The sequence below is a fragment of the Trachurus trachurus genome (genome assembly GCF_905171665.1).
Source record: "Trachurus trachurus genome assembly, chromosome: 4".
NCBI classification, from domain to species: domain Eukaryota; kingdom Metazoa; phylum Chordata; class Actinopteri; order Carangiformes; family Carangidae; genus Trachurus; species Trachurus trachurus.
Genome location: NC_139898.1, coordinates 1,773,552 through 1,796,801, shown reverse-complemented (window position 1 = coordinate 1,796,801; position 23,250 = coordinate 1,773,552). Strand labels below are relative to the sequence as shown.

Sequence of the window (23,250 nt, the reverse complement as noted above, 5' to 3'; positions counted from 1 at the left end):
ACCTCCACAACCTGTGAGTCATTCAGCCACTTGCTGAGGACCGTCTGTATGAGAGCAAACACCTGCTGCAATACCACCACCACCTGACACACAGGAAAATGTCATTACAATGTGATCGAATGAACAGAAAGCAAAGTAATAAACAAGATGCAGCGTTACACATAAGCTTTTCACATGGGTGCATGCCTGCTAGCAGAATCACTAATGAGCATGGTTGAGTGACAGGGCACAATTTTCCTGTTGGCAAGCCTCGCTACTTCAACCAGTGATAGCCTGCGTGTTCAGTGGTGGAGGGAGGAAGAGAACTCTGAAGGCTGCAAGCATTTCACAACTACCAAACTGCTGTGCACAAAGCTTTTACATGGAATAGATTCTATGTTTATTTTGGCCAAGTCTATCAGTCATAATAGTCAGAGTACTGGGTAAACTGGCCAATGCTGCTGTGACGCTGGTGCGTGGTGGCTTACTGGGTTTGGACCAGGTGGGGGTGGGGTTGTTTTGACAGGTGGTGCTGAGCCGTCGGCCGACTCGTCATCCTGCTTGCTGATGTCCAGCGTCGTGAACAGGTTGGACAGCAGCCCCAATATGTGGATGATGGCCAACTTATTGGAGGGATTGGGCTGAAAGAAGAAAACATACCGATATTTAATCATCTCAGTAAACAACCTAACCCCACTGTTCATCCCACTCATTTAGTCTATTTTAGTGTCAACCTTAAGAATCAGCTACTGAAATATTCAAGACCATAAACACAAGACACACTGATAAACTTCATCCTCCCTTTTGCCGCACTACACATAGTCACTTTTCTTCAGCTTACAGAGGTTCTTCACTTTGGAGTTCTCATCTTCATGCAGTAAATAAACTTCTGGAAGCCTATCTGATATATCAAAACTCCCAGTGGTTTCTTTTCCTAGTATAATATCATTGGTTCATCATCATCTGTACATGCTTGCTCACCCACTCCTGCGCAGTCATTTTACACTTATACATACTTATAGTTTTATTTGGACTCTTTCTGTTACAAATAAACACTTGTATTGCTTTATTTTGTGTTGTTGTTGAACTGTTTTTGAATCTCTGCATATTTATTGGGGAGGTGTTTTGTATAACCCCAAATAGGGTTTAAACTTACTGTTCTTGTTTCATTTCTGTTTTTGTAATTGTCATTGATTTTTATGGTGCAAATAAATAAATAAATAAAAACAAAGGCATGATGTCAAAATGAACAGGGTACGCACTTTGAAAAGGATTGAATGGAATATCTATATCAGCCAGAGAATATGTTAAATGTGATGCAATGAGGTGACAAAGAAAGAGAACTGTTAGCTAAGAATATTTAATCAATCAAATAGGAGCTAACTTGAGTCCAGATACACTACAAGTCATTGCGTGGAGATTTCAGCAGTGTGACAGAGAGAAGGTCACGGCTCATTTTCTAACTACACACATGCACACACGGTGAAATCATTAATTAGGGTTTTGCTAGCAGCCCTTCATCTATTCCGTCTCCATGGTGATGCAACAGAGCCAAAAGACTACGACGACGAGGACAGAGATGTGGCTGCCACGCCCTTGTACAGCCACATCTCCCCTCTCTGCCTCCCTCACCATGTTGCTCCGTTCTACAGCCAGTGCTGCATGGGAGCACATGATGCTCAGCATCCTCATCCGAGTGGCTGCATCAGCTTTTGCTGTCAGCCACGAGAGACGTCACAGTCGTTCACCCCTGATGTAATGTAACCTGAAGGCGCCCCCACTAGGTGCCACTATTTGTCCAACTCCCAACATAGCACTTGATTCTTTAGTCTGATGTAATGCCGATACATCACAAAGCTAGACAGAAAACAATAAGGGAGGGAGGAAGTCAGAAAGGATGGACGAGACGCTGTGCCACTCTGTGTGTGTGTAAAACTGAGGGGTGAGACAGGGACAGAGACAGACACACAGAGAGAAATGAAAACCTTCATCTAAGCTGACGTCTCTATTCACCCCACCCGAGGTCTTTACCGAGTGTAGGACAAGGGATCAGGAGACATTCTTCACTCCACATCCACTAGATATCAAACTGTGTATTTTTAGATAAGCACGTCTCCATATTTGTACCATCCAACATAACAGTCACTAACATCCAGACTTGGACATTTAAATGAGGACTTGGAGTATGTATACATCCTACTGTAAATGTACAGTGTACTTTTTCATTTAATTAACTCTGAATTTGTCTTGTTGTGTTGTGTGTTTATAAGGGAGGCAGAGTGTGTTTTTGCTGCTTCCATGTGAGTCACTAGCCCATAGTGCAGGGTCATATCCAATCTGGTCCCACAGAGAAATGTTCCACTGCTGTGATACCACACAGACACAAAGCCTGTTCCTATTGGCCCCAATCCAACTGTGCTTTCTCTGTTTGCGTGTGTGTGTGTGTGTGTGTGTGTGTGTGTGTGTGTGTGTGTGTGTGTGTGTGTGTGTGTGTGTACTGTTACATATAGGTTTGTGTACACACCGTCTCATCCGCTAGCTTCTCCAGTTGCTGGATGTACGGGGTGATGAGAGAGTGAAGGTTTCTTAAGATGTCTTCCACTGGGAGAGCAGAGAGCAGGAAGCCCAGAGCCTGCATCAGCCACATACACTGACTCGTCTGCAGGAAGACATGATCACAGGCTTTTGTTAGCGTTCAACCATGAGAGCTTAGAGTCATTGAAGCATTTCATACTGGACAGACAGCATTTCTGACTTAAATGTCACTTCTGAGCTGAGTGGCAAAAAGAGAGAGTGGGGAAAAACACTGACCTTGTGGATTTGCTTTATAAGCACCTCCTGGAAGGAAAAGTCAGAGTGAAGGTTCTGTTATTTGAGAAGTTCAGGGAAAGTGACAAAGTTCAAAACTCCAAGCAGCAACGAGCAGGCCAGTAACCAAAATACACCACAAACTTATTGCAGCATTAAAAAACAGTCAGCTGCTGAATTACTTAACTTCTCTTTCATTTAGTTAGACCTCAAAGCACCTTCAATTTGTGTAGTGTAGTTGTCCAAATTATTATTTTTTTCAATTAATTTATTTTTGTTTTAGATTTAGTCTTTCACAGACAAAAAAAAAAAAAAGACAATGTCCACACTTACAAATAAATGTCCATTGTTTGAGTTTTTGAGTTAAGATGCAGCTTTGGAACTTTAAAAATGTAACACAATAAAATCATCATTTGTCAACATTAGTCCACATCATCAGTCCTGAAGCTGAAGCCGGCAGGAAAAAAAATGATAGTGGGTGGAGATGGAAACATTTTATGATACAACACATCCATACTACAAGGGAGAAAAGTAAAAAATCACGGAGTAATGCAACAGCAAGTTGTGATCTTGGGTCTCCACCTGCTCTGGGCTCCGGAGACGGAGCGGAGAGGCAACGTGTCCCGTCGTCGAGGGTTTGATATGTCAGTCGGAGCTAAACAAGACCAGTATGTTTGCAGACAACGTGTGTCCTGTCGTCATGTTTAGAGCTCCTGCCATGAAACCAAAATGTATCCACACGCTGTGTTCAGCCAAGATGGAGCTGCAGTTAAATCCTGCATGACAGTAACCGCATTACAATAATACATTTCCAAAAATCGATTTCATCCAGACCATTATCACGATTAATCACTAATCGACTTTTTTCACCACCCCTACTATGTAAGCAAATTTGGAAGGAATACAGATGGAAATTTTCCCAAATAAAGGAATATCTAATCTTATATATGAAGTTGTTGGCAGTGTGAAAAAGGCTGGGATGACAGTGAGTTGATTTGTTAGGGTGAAGGATCAAATTTTGCTGCGACACCAGAGGCAGGTTACACAAAACCCCACAGTTTTCATTTTGCAGCATCGGCAGCTTCCTATGCATTCTGTGAGCCAGGTGGAGATGGGCGCGGTTGCCTGTGTAGGATTAGTGGAAAACGTTTCCTGTTCCTACGTGGGGTTGCTAAGACTGAATATTAGCATATGGACGCGTTCAAGACACGACTCTCATCAAAAACTGAATGCGAGGTAATTGTTCAATGTTTTGTATTTGTCTTTTGTTTTGTACCAAAAGATGAAAATGATCTATAAATAAAGAGTTAAAAAAAAAACAGAATGTGAGAAGCAGTAACACTGTGTTGGAGTGACAAGTCCTGCCCTGAACGCATGTATGATCACACTCACGGACCGAGCACCTATGAGGTTTACTCACAGCGCCACCTACTAGAAACAGGAAGTAACTCATGACTGATAAGCGCTTCATTTCTATGACATTTTATTCTGTGGTTTCGAAATGTGTGTCTGGCTTCACCTGATGGACACAATTCAGAAAGAATAAAAATGCAATAAATCTTGTCTGCTGCCTCGCTCTCCCTGCAGCCCACAGAAATGTCTGAGCGTGGGGCCTGGCAGTCGCAACAATGAGCGGCTGCGTGTGCTGTGAGCTTTCCCATGGGGGCACAGGAGTGTGATGACCTGTTCATTGCTGCTTATGTTTGTGTGAAAATTGTATTTGTGGAAAGCAGGAAGATAACAAAAATCTGCAACACCAAAGACATTAACTCTTTCGCGACCACACTAATTCCTCAGCACATCCGCTCAGGACCACATGTTTTTGGCTATTTGTTTACCTTTTATCTCACGTCGAACCGAACTCTGTACGTCACCTAGAAACAAACGGTCTTCACGTGATTGAAGAGTGACTTTACAACGTGCTCCACGAAAAAACGGCGAGTTTTTCCGCCGTTTCGTTCGTGCGTGCGAAGGAGAAGAAGAGAGCTGGGTTTCTCCAAAAACGGAGCTCCCGCTCTAGTTTCAGAGAAAAACGCACTTTTGTGTCAAGTGGCAATCCGCTCATTTTACCGCTACTCTGCAGTGTGGCATGTCTCCCAAATCATTTCTACGGCTAAATAAATATATTTGTAGGCATATCTGGGGGGTGTGGCAGCCTGGAGAGCAGCGGTGCAGCGGTGTGGGTCTCTGGCTGCAGCGCAGCAGCTCCGGGACACTGCTGTGTGACTGGCCGGCGATGAGTGCTCTGTGGCGGGGGCGGCCGGTCACAGCCCCCGCTGCAGAGCGCCCGCTCTGCTGCACAGCGCCGTGAAAACAGCCGTGATAACGGGCTTTCAGATCCGAGTCTCCAAACCATAAACGTTTGTAACAGCACCGGTAAAAGTCGCCACATTTGTCGTCGGTCGCTTTTGTCAAAAGAGGGTTTGGAAAGTCGCCAGATTCAGCGAGAAAGTCGCAACACTGTAGCCGAGTCAAAGCCGACAGCCGCACAGCGCTGCACGCTGTCCCCACAGCAGCATTCAAGGAGAACGATTACTCAAACAAAACCAAGATCACACAGTTTATAAAAAATATTATGTTTTGATATTAGTTTAAAACAGTTTTACATATCAGAGGACTACCATATTCACACACAGGGTACCTCAGAGTGTCTATTATCGTAATCTGTAAAAAAACGGTTTTGACGAGTTTGCTCGTCAATGGTCGTGAACGTTCGGCAGGCTGTGACGAGTTAACTCGTCAATGGTCGCGAAAGAGTTAAAAGAATTAAAGGGATAGTTCACCCGAAATTCTAATTTCACTCATTATCTACTCACCCTCATGTCGACTAAGAGCTGTGAGAATTTTCAGAGTCCTCCGTCCCTTCTCTGAGTTACGGGTCCATATAATGGTTGTGAATGGATACCAACTTTCTTCGTCCAAAAAGACACACCAAAAAACATCCAAATACCTTCATAGTGATCATCTGTAATGTCCCTCTTGAGAGATTTGCACTGACTTATTTAATTGTTTTCAGAACAATTTCTCATGTCGGGGCTTAAATACAAGAGGGACATTACAGACGAGCACTATGGAGGTATTTGGATGTTTTTTGGTGTGTCTTTTTGGACGAAGAAAGTTGGTATCCATTGACAAATACTGCTGCGCAGACCCCCCCGTAACTCAGAGAAGGCACGGAGGACTCTGAAAATTCTCACAGCTCTTAGTCGACATGAGGGTGAGTAGATAATGAGTGAAATTTAAAAAAAAACAACAACAACAACTATTGGCTTTTATACTCAATGAACTGAGTAGGTAATGAAAAAGTAATAGCATACTCCAAAAAATAAACAAGCATATGTGTACCTGAGAGACAGCCACTATGTTAGTTGCGTAGGGTGGAAGGTCATATTTGCATTCCCTACAGATTTTCTTGAGTGTAGAGACAGAGGAAACAGAGAGATCTGGGTTCCCTAAAGCCTGGAGCACCAAGGGCAGGACACTGCTGAGCATCACTGGGTGGTCTGCCAGCCATTCAGCCAGAGCTCCTGGTGGGACAACAGGTCACATACTGAACCATCAAAGAATTCACTTTCATTGATTTTTCCAGCTGCTATGATACAACAAGCACCTGGCTATACCTTACCTATTGTGAACATCACGGTGTCCGCTAACTGGACATTGTTGATGCTGATTCTGGGGATGAGTCCTATCAGGCCTGGGATGACGTCAGAGTAATTCACATCTATCGTCTCTGCAATGGACTGGAAGCCATACAGCAAAGCTTCTGTGTGCTGGAGGAGGGGAACACAGTCAGTATGTGGGACAACAATAAGGGAGCAATTACAAAAGCTGGAGGTGTGAAAGTAGGTTCAGCTATCAAAGTTCAAAGTTTTTGAGAACAAATAGTAAATTAAATTACATAAATATACATCTAAATTTTCTTTTGACTTTTATTTAGGTTTAGCTTGAGGCTTTATGCAATGTAGCAATGTGAAGAAGGGTAATAATGAAAAGATTTTTTTTTTTTAAATGCACTGCTCTTTGAAAATCTAGGTTGACACATTTTTAGTATCGGTTTCTGTGCAACGCTGCCACCTACCCACCTGCCATGACATGGGCTGCTCTGCATTAGTCAACAGTCTCCCTAGTTTATCATACAGGTTACTCAGCAGCTCTGCTCCCAGCATCTCATACACGTACATGAGTGTGTCTGAGATATCCACCCTGCAGAACAGACATGCACAAACAGACACGTTAGGGGCGAGCCATGTTGAAACCTGATGGGTTCATATATTTGCCAGACAGGTTCTGCCCTCCAAGCTGCCAGTCCAGTGAGTCTATTAGAGAAAAACACACTCATTTGCTGACCAATCATCCTGTCAGTGAGTAATTTCTGAAACACTCAGGCTGTCAGTGAAACACTTGCACACAACAGTGCAAAGCCCAAATAGGAATCTACGACACACACAGAAGCAGGGGAAGGAATACAAATCCAAATAAACAAACAGATACACACCTGTAGATCCTGAACTGCTCCTTCTCATCTGAAGACCAAGACGCGTACTCCTGGTCCGATGGGAACTGGGCCTTGTGCAGCAACACATCCACCAACTGGAAATACACTGGTCTGTAGACCTGCAGATACACCGCCTGCTTATCTGACTCAAACGACATGATTTCATCCTGAGGAGCGAAGACAAGGAGGAGAATTAGTTTTTCTGTTTTGGCAAACACAGTGTTTCACACTCAAGTAAATGTCAGTTTTCTATTAGAGATATTAAATGACGGCGTTGTTATTTTCTATCCACACTTCAGTGCATAGCTAATTGATTATGTTGGATAATGCAAAAGACAAAAAGCACAAAATCACATTTAGTGAAACATTTTTTACAATCAGGAGTTTCAGGTTGAGTTCATATTGATGTTTTTATACAGTCTAGCTAAAGAGGAGTGTTTCAGACAAGTGTTTGAGCCTTGGCACAGAGCAAAGCTCTTTACGTGGCTACCATTACACTACTTTCAAATAAATTCAAGTAAACTGAGATGACATTTTCCTTTTCCTTACTTGTAGTGTGTACCAGAAGGTGAGTGTGAGGGAGCTGGTGGTCTCATTGACCGGGTAGTGGCCTGGGATGCCCGTACAAAACATGATCATGTTGACTAAAGCCAGAAAACTCTGCCAGTGATCGACCTGCTCCAGCAGAGTCCTAGAGAACAACAGAGAGAAGCTGTTAGTTGTTGGGAGCAGTTCAAAACTGGCAAGTATTTGTATTTTGTTATTGCAGCGGTTAAAACAGATTTGATATTTGTTGTCATCAATATAAAAGGTTTGTTTTTTTTAAAGGGATAGTTCAACATTTTGGCAAATTGGCCCATTGCCATAATCGCTATAGTCATAGCAGTAGGTTCGTTAACTTTATTTGTCGGTGTAAGCAGCAGCAGGCTACTCAGAGCTACGCTACGGAGGCTAAAGGAATTTCTTGGTTTCCCTCATCAAACTCATCAAATACAAAATCCCAAAATCCCAAAACTCCAAAACGCTCTGGTGGACAAGTTGTGAGCTGCACATTCACCACGCTATGAGATAATAATGGAACATTACGAAACGGCGCCGTTTTCGAGGTAAATACAGGGTAAATACAGAGTCTGCTTGCTGAAAAACTGTCCCTGAACGCAACGCGCATCAGCGGTGTTGCATGAATTTACCTCTAAAACAACTCCGTCTCGTAACGTTCCGTTATTATCTCATAGTGTGGTGAATGTGCAGCTCACAACTTGTCCACGACAGCGTTTTGGAGTTGTTGGATTGTGTATTTGATGAGTTTGATGAGGGAAACCAAGAAATTCCCTTAGCCTCCATAGCATAGCCCTGAGCAGCCTGCCGCTCCGCCGTTCTAAAAATAGCTTACACCGACAAATAAAGGTAACGAACCTACTGCTATGACTATAGGGATTATGGCAATGGGCCAATTTGCCAAAACGTTGAACTATCTCTTTAACACTGATGCACACCTACTTGATGAAAAAGAACACACATACCGAGAGTGGTTTTCTCCTAATGTGACAGCGATCCTGCAGATACCGTGGCAGGTCTCCATGTCTCCATTCTGAACGGCCTCTCTGAGCTGCTCCTGGAGGGCCAGCACTTGAGGAACCAGTTTAAGCAAAGTGTTCACATATCTACAACACATGGACACATACACACCAAGAGATGAACATCAAAAAAATCAGAGGTAAGAGTCCAGGTGATACAGAAACTGAATTCAAAGCAGACAGGGGAGAGAATCTTCACATGGACAGCCAGTGAGCCCGGCCTTCTGAATCAAGATTGACTCACATGGCTACAACAGTTAGATTGATGTATTCATTGCTCCCTCTCAACAGTGTTCATTTCAAATCAAATCACAGTCCAAGTCAGTCCGACCTCTGATCCAGCACACCCACCGCCTAAAACCCACACCACAGTACAACACTACATCTAGAGCGGTGCTGCGTCTTCCTGCTGTCTAAGCTATCCATGTTCCCCATGCTGACACACACACAAACACACACATACACAACACAGGCTCAGATCTGCTCATGTGACAACATCACACAACATCCTCCTGTCATCCTTAATGACAGCCAGTGAAGGGGTGACATTTGCAGACAAACAGTGTGTGCGTGTGTGTCTGTCTATGTGCGCCTGAATGTCACTGAGGAGATTATTGTGCATGTGTGAGCGCTGGTATATTCCATGTGTCAGTCCCAGAGGTGGTTTGAGGTATGCAGGCAGGCGTGCTTCATCTTTCATTCCATGACAACACCAGTATGGACGTGGCTCCTTTGTTGATGAATATATAATGACAAAGTCAGATTGTGGGACTAAACTCAACCGAACAGTACAGTGATCCTGTTTTTATACCTGGTTTTATCTAGGGCTGCATTTACTCTGATCACTGGCTTTTTCTTTTTTTCTTAGGTAAATTTTTTGGCTTTTCATGCCTTTATTTGATAGGACAGTTGAGAGAGACAGGAAATGGGAGGCAGAGAGGGGGAATGACACGCAGGATAGGGCCGTTCGACGCAGGATTCGAACAGGGGCCGCCTGCAGTGACTATAGCCTCAACACCGCCCCAATCAGTGGCTTTTTCAACTACTCAACCAATTATTTCATCAATGAAATGTCAAGAAATTGTCTAAAAGCACAAAAAGCATTTTTCATTCAGAAGTAACAAAGAATTATTCAAATAATCTTTGGGTTGTGGTGGTAATACGGTAATAAGGTATACCACAGTATCTTAAAATAGCAACAAATCAGTTTCATTACTGTCATTAAAAAAAAATTGTAATACACACTGTTTTCCTTTAGGGAGATTTGAAGCACGATGTTGCCATAGTTACCATGTGTGTCTTGCAGGCTTGTGCCTATGTTTTTTTTCTTGCCGATGTTATAAAAACACACAGAGACGCTGCTACAGCTGAGCAGCGCCACATCTGTTGTGATCTGGCTCAGCTGATCAGCTGATCAGTGCTCAGACGGAGGTTAGATCTTCTCATGTTGAACTCATTTTAGAAATACAAAGTGCAGCCCAGCACCAGGCTGAAGAGAGAGGAGCAGCACAGCTCCTCTGACAGCTGCAGGTGAACCGGCTGGAGAGGCAGCACTGCCTTTTTGTTTGTTTTTTAGCAGCACCATCCACATTTTGTTATAAGCTATTTAATGTTAATAAAATGTGTTAATGTTGGTAATGTACATGTTTTGTTATTGTTTCAGTATTCTTATGTGGTGTTTGGTAGCTGTTCCCTGTCTGAACAACATTTTGGTGACTGAGGTTTAACGGTATCTATCAACATCTAGATACCGCCCAATCCTACTATGAATATTCATCAATAACAAAGTCAGATTGTGGGACTGAACTCAAATGAAAACACTATTGTGATCCTGTTTTTTCTTCAAGGATTTTATCTAGGGCTACAATTACTGTGATTATCAATCAGTGGCTTTTTCAACTACTCAACCAATTATTTCATCAACGAAATGTCAAGAAATTGTCTAAAAGCACAAAAAGCATTTTCCATTCGGAAGTAACAAACAATTATTCAAATAATCAAACTGTTGATTAATATTATGTGCACTGATAATCAACCAATTCAGCATTAGTGTAATCCCTGAGAGAACAGCAGTCGCCACATGAAAAAGTAGCAGGAAAACATGATGCGGTACAGTATCCTCTGCTCTGCAGGCTAAATGTCTTACCACAGTCCTGAGAAGCATTTATTATTATAATTTCCCTCCGGCCTTCTTATAAGCCAAGGAGCTGGATGTGTGCTCCTGCATCATGAAGCTGATTCAGCCTTCTTTAGGGAGAGTTCCACCCCACTGTGAGATCCAACGTGTCTGAATCTGGCCTCCATCTAATAAGCCATACCTGTGTTTGTACTGCCCCACATCCTCTGTGTTTTGCTGTCTGAGGAACTCTGAGAGCGCAAGGCAGGGAGCGACTGCACTTAACTCTGAGTGACTGTGTGTGTGTGTGTGTGTGTGTGTGTGTGTGTGTGTGTGTGTGTGTGTGTGTGTGTGTGTGTGTGTGTGTGTGTGTGTGTGTTCATGTGAATGGCAGACTGCACTCATGCACTCAGAAGATCATTCATTTTTAACAAGGTGCTTTACAGATGCAGGCCATGCACTCTTAGCTCAGGAACAGAGGGCTTGGTGTGTATGTGATGTGATTAAAAGGGTAGAATGAATTAGCATCTTTCACTGTTCCCCTCATAAGAGACGACAATCAGGAGGTTCCTCTGAGAGTGTCTCCTGCAGCCTCATAGCAGTCTGTCCTCTCCCCTTATGCCGGCTGCCCTGCTGCTCTTCACATTCTCCCTCCTTCCTGACTCCTCCTTCATTTCCTCCACTTCCCCCTCCCTCATCTCCGATTCCCTCTGCAATTATTGCAACACTCCGAGACAGGGGAAATAGGTTGCCTGGCAACAGGATGCAGCTGGACCAATAGCATCCCCCCAAATGAGTTGACTGTAATGTGTTTAAACAGAGGGAGAGAACAAGAGGCAGGGAGGAGGGCTTAGCGGTGGATGTGAGAGGAGAGAAAGGGGAAAGGAATAGCCCGAAGAAACGATAAGGAATTCTAAATAAACAGAACAGAATCCACAGATGGAAAAATGAAGAAAAAAAAACATATGTCTTCCAATTCAGTTGTGTTCCTTACCACTGACACAGGAGACACGACTATAATGAAACCCCATGATTCACACAACGCATTGACAAAAACAAAGGCCACATGTTCCTCAAGAGACACGGCTAATGAGACTGCCAGGACTGTTGGGAGGATCTGACAAACAAGTACATGACACAGGGCTGTGGGAAATAAGAAGTGAAATTTAGAAAAGGAAAGTCTGGATCTGTGGCCGACATGGTGGAACCAAGGGGGCAGTTGTCGGTCTGAGAAGTGAAGCTCACTTCCGCATTCAAAAAGCTGCAATCCCCTCGACTGTCGCTGGGGGCTGGCTCCAGAAGGGAGCAACTCCAATCGAGCCCCATGTTAAAATAGCCGATTTTACAGCTTAAAAAAACATATTTACAGCCTGGTACATTTTATTTTTTTGGTCTCAATCGATAGTTTCTACCCCCGCACACACTCTGAGGGGGGTGAATTTTTTTTAAACTCTACCGTTTTACTATTATTAGGGTTAAAGTTCTGGCCAATCAGGGCGCAGAACCGTTGAGTGACAGGTCCGGCGACCGCTGCTACGAGGCCAGTGGGCGGGCTCTCGGCCGGCCAACGGCCGCACCGCTCCAAATATGGCAAGTAGAATCCAACATGGCGCGGTTCTAACCCCCGTAGTAGCGGCACAAAACAGACTCCCCCAAACCAATGGGTGACGTCACGGACGCTACGTCCATTCTTTTTACAGTCTATGGGTGGAACCTCTTCTACCTGTAGCTGGTCTCCCCTCCGTCTGCCTGCCATCATTTCAACTGTCTGCTCAGCAGCAACTTCACAGACACGGCCGTGGTGTCTTTTATGCCTGCATACTTTCACACCTTCCCCTGCCCTACTCCCTTTTTTCTCTTTTCATCGTCCCCTCACCCTCTCTCTCTCTCTCTTTAGGGGAGGGGTAATGGGTGCTTGCCATGTCTGAATCAGCCAGGGCATGATGAAATCTCTCCCCAGCTCTGTAGCCATAGCAACGCTAGCCAACCGAGAAATGCCGCTCTCCTCCCCCTGGCTGTCAACCTGCCCTGTATCAATCCCCTCTTCCTTCCCTAATGACCTACCAGTGCCCACCCTGTCTGTTTCCTGCTGTTAGTTAATGCTTCCTTTTTCTCCTCTCTTCCCATTCTCCTCCATACCTCCATTTCTGCTCATTTACCCTTTGCAGTTAATTGCCATGACAAGCCTTCATGCCATAGCATCGTTACTTCAGTATTTTGCTTTTTTCTTGTGTTGTTATGCCAATATGAGAACACACTGGCACTTAGCGTGAAATTCTGTGTATAAGTCGCCCCTTTTTTCCCCTTTTTTTTCTAAAAAGTTGGGTGCGTGTTATAGACTGGTGCAACCTATAGACCAAGGTAAATGTCAGCCCAGTTGACACCTGGCATTAACATGCATTCTCAGTGATCAGACTGCAGTCAGATAGAGCTTGGTTTATCGCACTGAACGTACAGTGTTCAAATTACCCTGTGATCTCTTTTTTCTTTTTTAATCTAAAATAACAAACAAAGAGCTACACTGCAACACAGAAACTTCACGGGTATAATGTTTTTATTAACAAATAGAGACAGAAAACCTTGTTTTCCCAGTTTGAGACCCTCAAAAATAGACTGCGACTTACATTCAGAATTTTACGGTATTTGTCATGTGAAATACTATATGTCCTGTCCTGCGTCATATATATATATATATATATATATATATATATATATATATATATATATATATATATATATATCTACACACGTATATGTATATTCTAAATATGAATATATTTATGCAGTTCCCACGGGAGTACGCACCTTTGGGAGTCAGGCTGTGAGATGGCGTTGACTATTGCCTCTACTGCTGTGTCAAAGAGCTCTGGGTCAGGCAGGGCACTGAAGCAGTCGTGCACCAGACCTTCGCTCTCGTTGAGGGGCACGTCCAGCAGCACCCAGGAAGACAGGCAGCGCAGCACGCGAGCCTTCACTGCCCCGGGGCTGTCGCTCCGTCGCAGCAGCTGCTGCAGTAAGGGACACACTGACCCCCACTCCCGGCCCAAGGCACCCCGAACCTACAGGGAGGAGGATAACAAGGGTTGGACTGGTTGCATTGGCTATGTGCTGTGTCATTATCTATGAACAGTTGGTTTTCAAATATCAGGTTTCAAAAAAGGAAACTTTCTGGGATCAAACAGTCTAAAATTAGTAGCTGTATTAATAGAATTGTCATTTTAAAAGCATCCACAGCCAACACAAGTCAGTTCTCAGTTCAGTTAAGTCAGTTCTCAAATCCAAGAATCCAAAGGAACGTCAGATTGTCACTAGGGACTTTAAGCAACGGCGGATTTTGCCACGGCTACGGCAGCCGGAAATAGATCTTCGCTCTGCTGATCGAGACTTAAGCCGTTGTGCCGGCGTTGCCTGCCGTCGCTGGCTGATCTCCCACGGAAAATCAAGCGTTCTCACGCTGTCGCTACAACGCGTGTCTCAGGCGAGTGAATTACATGGTTTTCGTTGTATTTCTGAAATGAAACGTGTTCTGCGGTTGATAGAGACACACTAACCCAGGGGTTTTCAAAGTGTGAGAGAGTGAGTCCCCCTTAATGAAAAATAAACAGCTGTGCGCCCCCCCCCCCCCAAAAAAAAAGAGAGAATTAAACATAGCCTATTTATTATCAGTTACTATGACCAAAACAATACTGTATTTCATTCGTTAAACATAAATTGGTCTTCCCTGTAGGATTAGATTTACAATCTTATTTCTCAGCATATATTAATTAGGCTATCATGACAACATAAAGCACTGACGAATAAGCCTAAACATTGATACAGAACATCACACAAGCAGCTTCATGCTCTCCCTGTGTGATCGGTATATTATGCATATTATATTATGCGGGAGGACACGTGGTAGACTACAGCTGATCCAATGTATTTATCTGAGCTTGGTCACCGTGAGAGGCACCGGGTCGCTTTGAGCTGCGTTCATGTTATAGGCTACCTGACGTTGTGCAGAACACCTGACGCAGGACAGGACATTTTGACAGGTCTGCGCTAGTTGCTCACATCAGCTGTGTTTATTTACCCTCACCCTGTCACGTGAGCGATCAGCTGTTTGATCCGACAGCTACCGCAGCCGCAGCATCTTGCTTAATGACTACTACGGATTTAACGGCTACAGCACCAGCGTCAGGAGAGATTTATTTCCGGCTGCCGTAGCCGTGGCAAAATCCGCTGTTGCTTAAAGTCCCTAGTATTAGTCACAGTGCTGGGGGGAGGCGGAGCCTGCAGACATACCTGTCCCTTTCTGTACTGTGGCAGGCGGCTGGTCTGGAACTCTTCAGGCAGGACAGTGAGCAGCTCCAGCAAGGCCAGGCAGCGTGCCCGTCCGTCCACCCCTCCCCCCTCCTCCTGGAACACCCGCACCATCTCTGCCACGGCGCCCGGCCAGGCCTCGGGCATTGTGTTGAGCGCCAGCGAGGCCAGGGCCACACACAGCCGGGTGAGCACCATCTTGGAGCCGGACGAGAAGCAGGCGATCTGGGAGAACAGCTGCGTCTTCAGAGACTCGTACTGATCGGTGGGGATGTCTGACCAATAGCGAGAGATCTTGGTGTGAAGCGCACTAGCGCCAAAGTACTGGATCTCTGGCACCTGAGAGGAATGATAAAACAGATGCAAATGATGCAAAAAGGTTTTATTTTAACACATGTGTATGTGTCTATGTTCATGTGTCCACCGTACCTTATCTGGGCTCAGGAGGGCCCAGCAAAACTGCCAGGCCTGAGGTGAGACCTGAGCCTGCATTAGCCATTTCTGGGCCAGATTCTTGTTTTCTATATTGGGATCATAGTACAACTGGTGGAGGGCCTGGGAGGGAAGGAGACAGGGAAGAAGAAAACAGAGAAAGGTCAAAGGAATCCATACAGTGTGTGGATGCTTGTCCATGACAGAAATGTTTGTGAGGACGCTGCATGCATCCACAACAGAAGACAAACACTGTCCACTGAAAGAGCTGGTTACCTGCCACAGAATCACCATAGTGGACAGTTACTGCAAAAACCTGAACAATGGAGAAAGCAATGACCTGAAAACGCTCTAAAATACAGCTGTGAGTAATTTGAGTACTTGAGTGAAGGAGAAGAAGAAAGCCAAAGAGGAGATAAAGGATGAATGTAAGAATAAATGGGGGAATAAAAGCAAGAGAAAGCAGGAGCATTAATCAAACAGACACCTCTAATCCTGACAGAGATCGGAAGAGAGGCTTAGGAACTAGAATGCCTGTATTCTTTCCTCTCCGTCTCACACAAACACACACATACTGTATGTACATGCTGAACACAAACTGCTGGCAGCCAGCACTAAGTGTCTGACAAGCAACACCGGGAAAAAAAAAAATCCATTCTCTAAGCTTGTGATCCTTGTCTTTTTACCCCTGCAGCCTGCTCACATCAGTTCCTCCACAAACAGCCACCCTTCTCCTTCTATCCATCTGCCTCCAGCTCATCAAACATCCCCTTTCATTACATAAATCAGTTTTCTATCTTCATCTCAGTCTTCAGTTCTCCCCGTTCCCCCTTTACAGACATTTAGACTGTGTAACGAGGGAAGATCAATAACACTGTAAAGAAACAAAGATGGATCGGCGGCGTACAATGATGCAACTGCAGCTGTGGAGACGAAAATCCACACCGCATCCCCGCCTGCTGGAACCAGAGAGTCTCAGGTGGTGTTCTCTCCCTGTTTGCCACCCTGCAATACAATTACCTCTGTCTCTATGTGTTGGATGTGACTCTGAACATGCCCGAGTGTTAATGAGCTGATTATGTGCAGCATTTGTGCTTATTTACGTGGCTTTGGCTTATCTAGATCATGTTTTAGTTTTCATCAAATACTTTTTTACATTTTAAGTGGACAATGTCAACATAGAGCTGTGTAATAAAAGATTTATATTATTGTGTAGTTTAATACACTGTGATTTAGCAAGGCGTTTCCATGAATCATTTTTAAGAGTCCATTCTGAACAGCATTAGCTCCACTCTGCCCTTTCTGTGATAACAGAGTCTAAAAGCAGCAGCGGATCATTACCGCAGTCCACTGTGTGATGACAGACCTCTCCTCACCATCCCATCCTAAACAGCGCAGGGCTCCAGGCTGCCCCTAAATGGAAGCATTTCTGCCCCTACAATTTGAGAGTGTGCAAGTAAATTTTTCATCTACTTGCATATATGCAACCAGCAAATTGGCTGTTTTTCTAGGAAGTGGCGACTCTAATAATCTGGAATTTGACATTACAGGTAACAGGCCAATGTGTGTGAGGATCATATTTTAAAAAATGTGAATATTTGCTTTTGCAAGTCAATTAACGGTGTGTGTGCTCCTACATTTTCTGCTTGCGCTCCTTAAATTTTAAGTTAGGAGGCCACTGTGCTCCTTTTAAGAAAAAGTGAGTCTGGAGCCCTGCAGCGCACAGTTTGTCTGTCCTTCTTTAGTTTATCATCAAAGCACGAGACACAAAACAGTCTGCTCATTTCACCGCTTTAATCTTCTCACAAAGAATCACTGACCGTCTCCTCCTAGAACTCACAGCAGACATGCAGCAGTTATCTCCACCAACAGTAATCGTCCGTAATTAATAGGCTCCTGAAACAAGCTGAAAGGATGCACACCCGTAGAAACGGTAGTGTTTATTTGCAGCCGAGGCAACTGACTGTGTCTCCAGATGGCCACAACCTGCCTGAACCACCTGGCTTCACCTGAGGATGGTGTGCTCTTGGCAGACACTGTGGAAGGTCACCAGCCTCCTCTCCTGCCTGTTTACAGCAGGAGGGGGGAAGGGAAGGGAAGGGAAGGGAAGGGAAGGGAAGGGAAGGGAAGGGAAGGGAAGGGAAGGGAAGGGAAGGGAAGGGAAGGGAAGGGGGGATGTGAATCAAAGAGCCCGGCTCAGATATGCAGGTTCACTACTGTATGTGCTCTCATGTAACATGTATTACTGCAGCTGCTGGGACAAACATAAACCAATCAATTCAATTAACAGCAAGTGTAATACAAGAGATGTGGATATGGATGTCACCATTATAGATTTTCTTGGTATAATTATTGTCTGAAATAATCATTATTATTACAATTATGATATTAAATGATTTTACAACACTATGAATAGGTAAAATCAAACATAGTCCAAATATTATTGTATTACTAATTATATAAACAAAATATTTAATGTTTCTATTAAAGGGACAACAAGGAGTTTTGGAAAAGCGAAGTGTTTTCACACTACATTTATGAGCCTCCGCGCACCACAAAATTCTTTGACCGGCGCAAGACAGACTCATGTTTTCATTCATCAAGAATTAAAGTCAGAGGTTGGAAGACGATCACATACCGTCGTAGTTCCCACCATAAACAGCGATTCGGCAGCGTTATTCTCATGACTCGCCACGAAACCGAAAGTTAACAAGTGTGGGTAGCGTAGATTCATCCACATTAATATGAGACTTTTTTATTGTCGCGGAATTTTTCGTTCTGCCGCTGGAGAAACTCCTCGTTGTCCCTTTAAATGATTTTACAACACTATGAATAGGTAAAATCAAACACAGTCCAAATATAATTGCATTACTAATTATATAAACAAAATATTTAATGTTTCTATTAATACAGAACCAATTATTAATCATTCAGAGGAAATGTTATAAGTATTCAAATGTTTGAACTTGTTTTAATATTTTTTTTTTCTTACAAATGACACGCTAAATTCCTACAAAATCTGCCGACATAACCTTTTCTGGGAAGTGACAGTATTTTAAAACTTTTACAATTCAATTATTTTAATACCACGATTAATTGTGAAAACAAGTAATGGTGACATCCCTAGATGTGGATAAGGAGAAGCAGTTTGGTTTGGAAGAGGTTGTCTTTATGTTTTTGTAAACATAAGAGAAATCTCTGTTTTTGACAAATGGGGGGGTGAGGGGGGTGTTTGGGGTGCTGGAGTCACAGCAGTGACCCATCATGACACCATGCTATGACTGTGAGAATCAAAGGCACGCAGCGGAGCGGTGACTAATGAGGGAACTGAGGAGAGTAGTTTGTGGTTGCGCGGGTGGTTGTTAACAGCACACAGCCAAGAGAGAAATTAAGAATACCACGTTGCCAATAGTGATAACATCTCAGACACATGAAAAGCAGTAACATAAACAATTTTTTTTACACCTCACAATTCAGAAGACTTAATCACAAATAGTCACTTAATCAATGGGTGTGTGATTCAACTTCCAAGCATGGTAATGAGACAACATTTTAAAACACACCAATTAACTGTACGATGCTGTTAAGAAAGAGGATGGAATATTCTCAGTGGTTCTCGTTTTCCTTGAAATATGCTCCCATGTCTCACAAAACAAGTCAACACATGATGCAGTGTCAGATTTCTCTGCCTCGCTCTGTCCAGTAATATGTTGGGCTGGCAGGCTGAATCATCTCCTCTGCTTTTACCTCCAACTACTTAGGAGGGAGAGACTGCACTGCACTTGTTGTCACACACATCTGATTCCTCCTACTTGAAGAGAGTTTCCATCACAAGCCAGGAACCTGGAGCTGAGCAGCACTCCTGACTGGACGTGGATGGAAAACATCCTGTGTGTGGGTGATTCCAGATAACAACAACAACAGAATGCCATGTCTGACCAAGTGCCCCTGAGCAAGACGGGAGCGTACCTATGTCCCCCCCCTATTGGGGAATATAGGACCCTCTTTCTGAAAAAGGGTCCTATGTTCCCCGCTGTTGCTGGTCGATGGACTCTCTCTATCTATCTGGCCTGTCTAGCCTCTACCTGCTCTTTTTACTAAACTTAACCAACTCCTTTCTTCATTGCCTAAACCCAACCAATGGGACAATTTGCCTACACTTCTCACTCAAAGTCACAACTCAACTTCTCACTCAAAAATAGGCAAAAATATGCCATGTCACTCACAACTCCACTTCCAGATATGGGTACAAAAATTGCATGTTCCCCGGGTCCTTCTGGGGAAAAGAGGGGAACATAGGACCTTTTTTAAGAAAAAGGGTTCCATGTTCCCCGGTCCCATACAAAGTGGGGAACATAGGACCCGGGGAACATAGGGATGATCCCAGCAAGACGCGGACCCATGCCGTGCTGTGCAGTTGTTTGGCTCAGGGAAGAAATGCATAAAGAAATAACAAAACAAAAAAATAGACCTGGTCCTGCACACATCAGTTCAGTAGACCTCCGACTTGACTCTAAAATCCACTTGCCTAGTGGATAGTAGTTGTGAAGCTCATTATAGTCATGGGGAAATTTGAGGTGGCATACGCACACATTCATTATGCACACAACTTTACTGACAATGTGCTAGTTTGTTTGACTGGCCCAAGCCTGAACAAAGGCCTATCTATTGGACACATACAAATACTGCGCCAGGAACCATCATCTCCACCACAGCCCACTGTACACAAGTGACGCTTCCGCATCTTTTTTTTATTCCACTCTTTTAGTAACTGTATTTTCTCTCATCATCTTGTAAGAGGCACCGTTTCTCTTTCTGTTGATGACTCTGGATGAATACCGACACTGGCATACCTGCTGCTGGTGGGAATATTCACAGTAAAATGACCTGCTGCTGGGACTGTCTGCAGAAAAGCTCATAAAATTGCTGATGAAAGAGTTAAGCTGATGGTCTGATGCAGACACTAATACGATGTTCAAGTGCACACGCTGATTCTGAAGGAACCCTTTGTCTCCCGTATTTCACTGAGGGACGGACAGCATGGTGCTGATTCCATAAACAACTAAGTATATCATTCAGCCCAAACAGTCAGAATATGCCCTCTAAATATAACTGGCTCTTCAGCAACTTATCAGCATTGAAAGGCAAGTGCAGTGTTATTACCAAAGTGGTCACAGCCTCTATGGGATATGTTGCTTCAGATGCTGTTGGTTGTGTTTTATCAGTTAATGAGATTACTGAAAGTGCTGCACCACTTAGAGCAGACTAATGTGAATTTCACAAGGTACGAAAATGCACCTGACATTTAATTTAAAAATGAATAAAAAAAAAAAAAACAGATATGACATTAATTCATCTTGACACCTATGGTATGCCCAAAAGAGGAAGAACTGACGAGTGCACATCAATGACATCACAGAAAAAAACATGAAAAAACATTTAAAATGTTAATATGATGCACTAATTTGCTGGCTTGGGATATTTTGGTCAGCAGTAGTTCACTTGTAGCTGCGACACATAGGCTACATACTGTACCGGACAACTTGAATACTTCATGGAAATTCATGAGGTTGGGTATCACTTGCATTAGTTATACATTTACTTTGCTTTCATCCAACATCACTTCATGTGGTCAAAATTGGGCTAAAACTTCAGTATTTTCCCCACAAATTAAAAAATAACACATTTTCACAAATCCCTCTCTCTCTACGCAGAAACGAAACACGAACACATGGAAACGGAAATTGTCCAAGGGCAGACAGAACAGAAGCTTGGTGTTTGTCATCCTGCCTCTTTTTTTAATAAAGCAAAGCAGAAAGCAAAATATCAATATAACATCAATCCATTTCCTTTTTCAGGATTGAGCCTCTCCCCCTCAAACCTGCCTCTAATGAAATCTGTCGCATCCTCTCACCCCCCCTCCTCTTTCTCTGCTGCCACTGTCACAGACATCGACCCCCCCCCCCCCCCCCCCCCCCACACACACACACACACACACACACACCCCTCCAGTCCATCTTATCACATCAACTCGGCTCCTCTCTCTCTCCTCCTCCCCCCTCCCTCTCCATTGTCTCCCCACCCATTCGCTCTCGTCCGAGTCAGTGACCACCCAGCAGAGATATTTACCACAACAACCTGGCAGCCACAATTGCCACTGCCAATATTCAATTCAACACCGAATAGCGCAAGAAGACCCAATCATTTCACAGTGACAGACATGACAGTGAATCGGCTGCAACCTGTTATTTTGTACTCGTCTACTCATTTTATATGTATCTGAACACCGGCTGCGAAGTTAAAACTAAACCGAAGGCGTTAGAATAGCTGTGACAGGGGCAGGTTGATCCATCCGAACCCCTGTATCCAAGGGCAAACATATGAAATCTGTAAAATGAAATGCATTCTTCATGTGGTTGAAGACCATACGAAGCTCTGCCAGTTTATTTATCAAGTCGCGTGCCTCATTTGCAACATGACGACTTCTTTAGCGTTACTTCACAAACCCGTCGTGTTATCCAGCCAGCAGGGCAGGCTGCTGACAGGACCTAACGTTACTGGCCCAAACACTCACCTTCTCAACGTTTTCCACTGTGAAGTCCAGGGCGTCCGGTGTGGCTGCTATCCTCCCCGGTGTGTCCATATCTCCGCTGACACGGAGCTGTCAAATGATCAGAGAGGAGCGACACGTTCAGGAGCTAACAGCTAACATTTCACTTTCCTTTTAGACAGAGCCGATTCCATAGCAAATCCCCAACAGCAAGCGGAATCTGTAAGTTAATTGGACGATCTCACAAATTATTGGTTTTAAGGCTCGCACAAGAAGCTAACCGGCAAGCTAACATTAGCTCGTTTAACTTGAGAGCGCGGTAGCTAACGCTAGCCTCCGCTATCAGGATTCTATAGTAACGGCTAGCTCCACAATGCTAATGCCACACCAGCTAACATAGCAGTGCATGTAACTTAACGCCACTCTGGTACCGAATGATACCATGAGAAACAGGTATTGAAGCATTTTCAGAGTGTGACAACATTATGAAAACAGTGCAGTCTCCCTGTATTATGTCCAAACGGTCGAAACCAATAATACTTCCACACCTTCCTGTCCTGCGATGCTTTGAGACGATGCTGGCAGCTCCTATCGCTTTTGCCTCTGCTCCGTCACCCACCGGGAGCGTTCTGCTACATTCAGGCGCTGTGGGAAATAGCGTAACTGGTCAAGGACCACCCAATAACACGGTTAATGAAACAGCAATTTCCAAATTCCCCACATGGTTAACGACGGGGAATATCCCCCCAAAAAAGAAAAGTTAACGTGGTAAATCGCCTGTTTTGCGTTTTTATATTATTACTCAGTTACGTGTTTGTTATTAGCCTCCTTGAGTTATCTGCGGAGCTTGAGTCATGAGATGAAACAGCAGCTATTGTGTTTCAGTTTACTTTTTTTTTTTTTTAATTTAGGCAAGCAAAACCACTTGAATTTTCGTACATCAACAGCACTTGTATTATATGCCCCATAAACGCTTGGAGTAGGCCTA

At 43.9% G+C, this 23,250-nt stretch overlaps 1 protein-coding gene across 1 annotated transcript in view; it reads right to left on the bottom strand.

The window, feature by feature from the left end:
* Window positions 1–22,895, bottom strand: part of LOC310984299 (importin-13-like) — a 31,166-nt gene extending 8,271 nt beyond the window's left edge. Inside the window, exons 1-15 of the mRNA XM_083969477.1 lie at window positions 22,811–22,895; window positions 22,287–22,373; window positions 15,710–15,835; window positions 15,263–15,619; window positions 13,784–14,037; window positions 8,809–8,949; window positions 7,835–7,976; window positions 7,286–7,452; window positions 6,873–6,993; window positions 6,413–6,560; window positions 6,133–6,314; window positions 2,791–2,817; window positions 2,504–2,638; window positions 468–620; window positions 3–83 (exon numbers count right to left, since the gene is read on the bottom strand). Coding sequence (XP_083825603.1) covers window positions 3–83; window positions 468–620; window positions 2,504–2,638; window positions 2,791–2,817; window positions 6,133–6,314; window positions 6,413–6,560; window positions 6,873–6,993; window positions 7,286–7,452; window positions 7,835–7,976; window positions 8,809–8,949; window positions 13,784–14,037; window positions 15,263–15,619; window positions 15,710–15,835; window positions 22,287–22,355 — 2,103 coding nt within the window. The 5' untranslated portion in view covers window positions 22,356–22,373; window positions 22,811–22,895. The remainder of the gene's footprint in view (window positions 1–2; window positions 84–467; window positions 621–2,503; window positions 2,639–2,790; window positions 2,818–6,132; window positions 6,315–6,412; window positions 6,561–6,872; window positions 6,994–7,285; window positions 7,453–7,834; window positions 7,977–8,808; window positions 8,950–13,783; window positions 14,038–15,262; window positions 15,620–15,709; window positions 15,836–22,286; window positions 22,374–22,810) is intronic.
* Window positions 22,896–23,250: the final 355 nt, after the last annotated feature.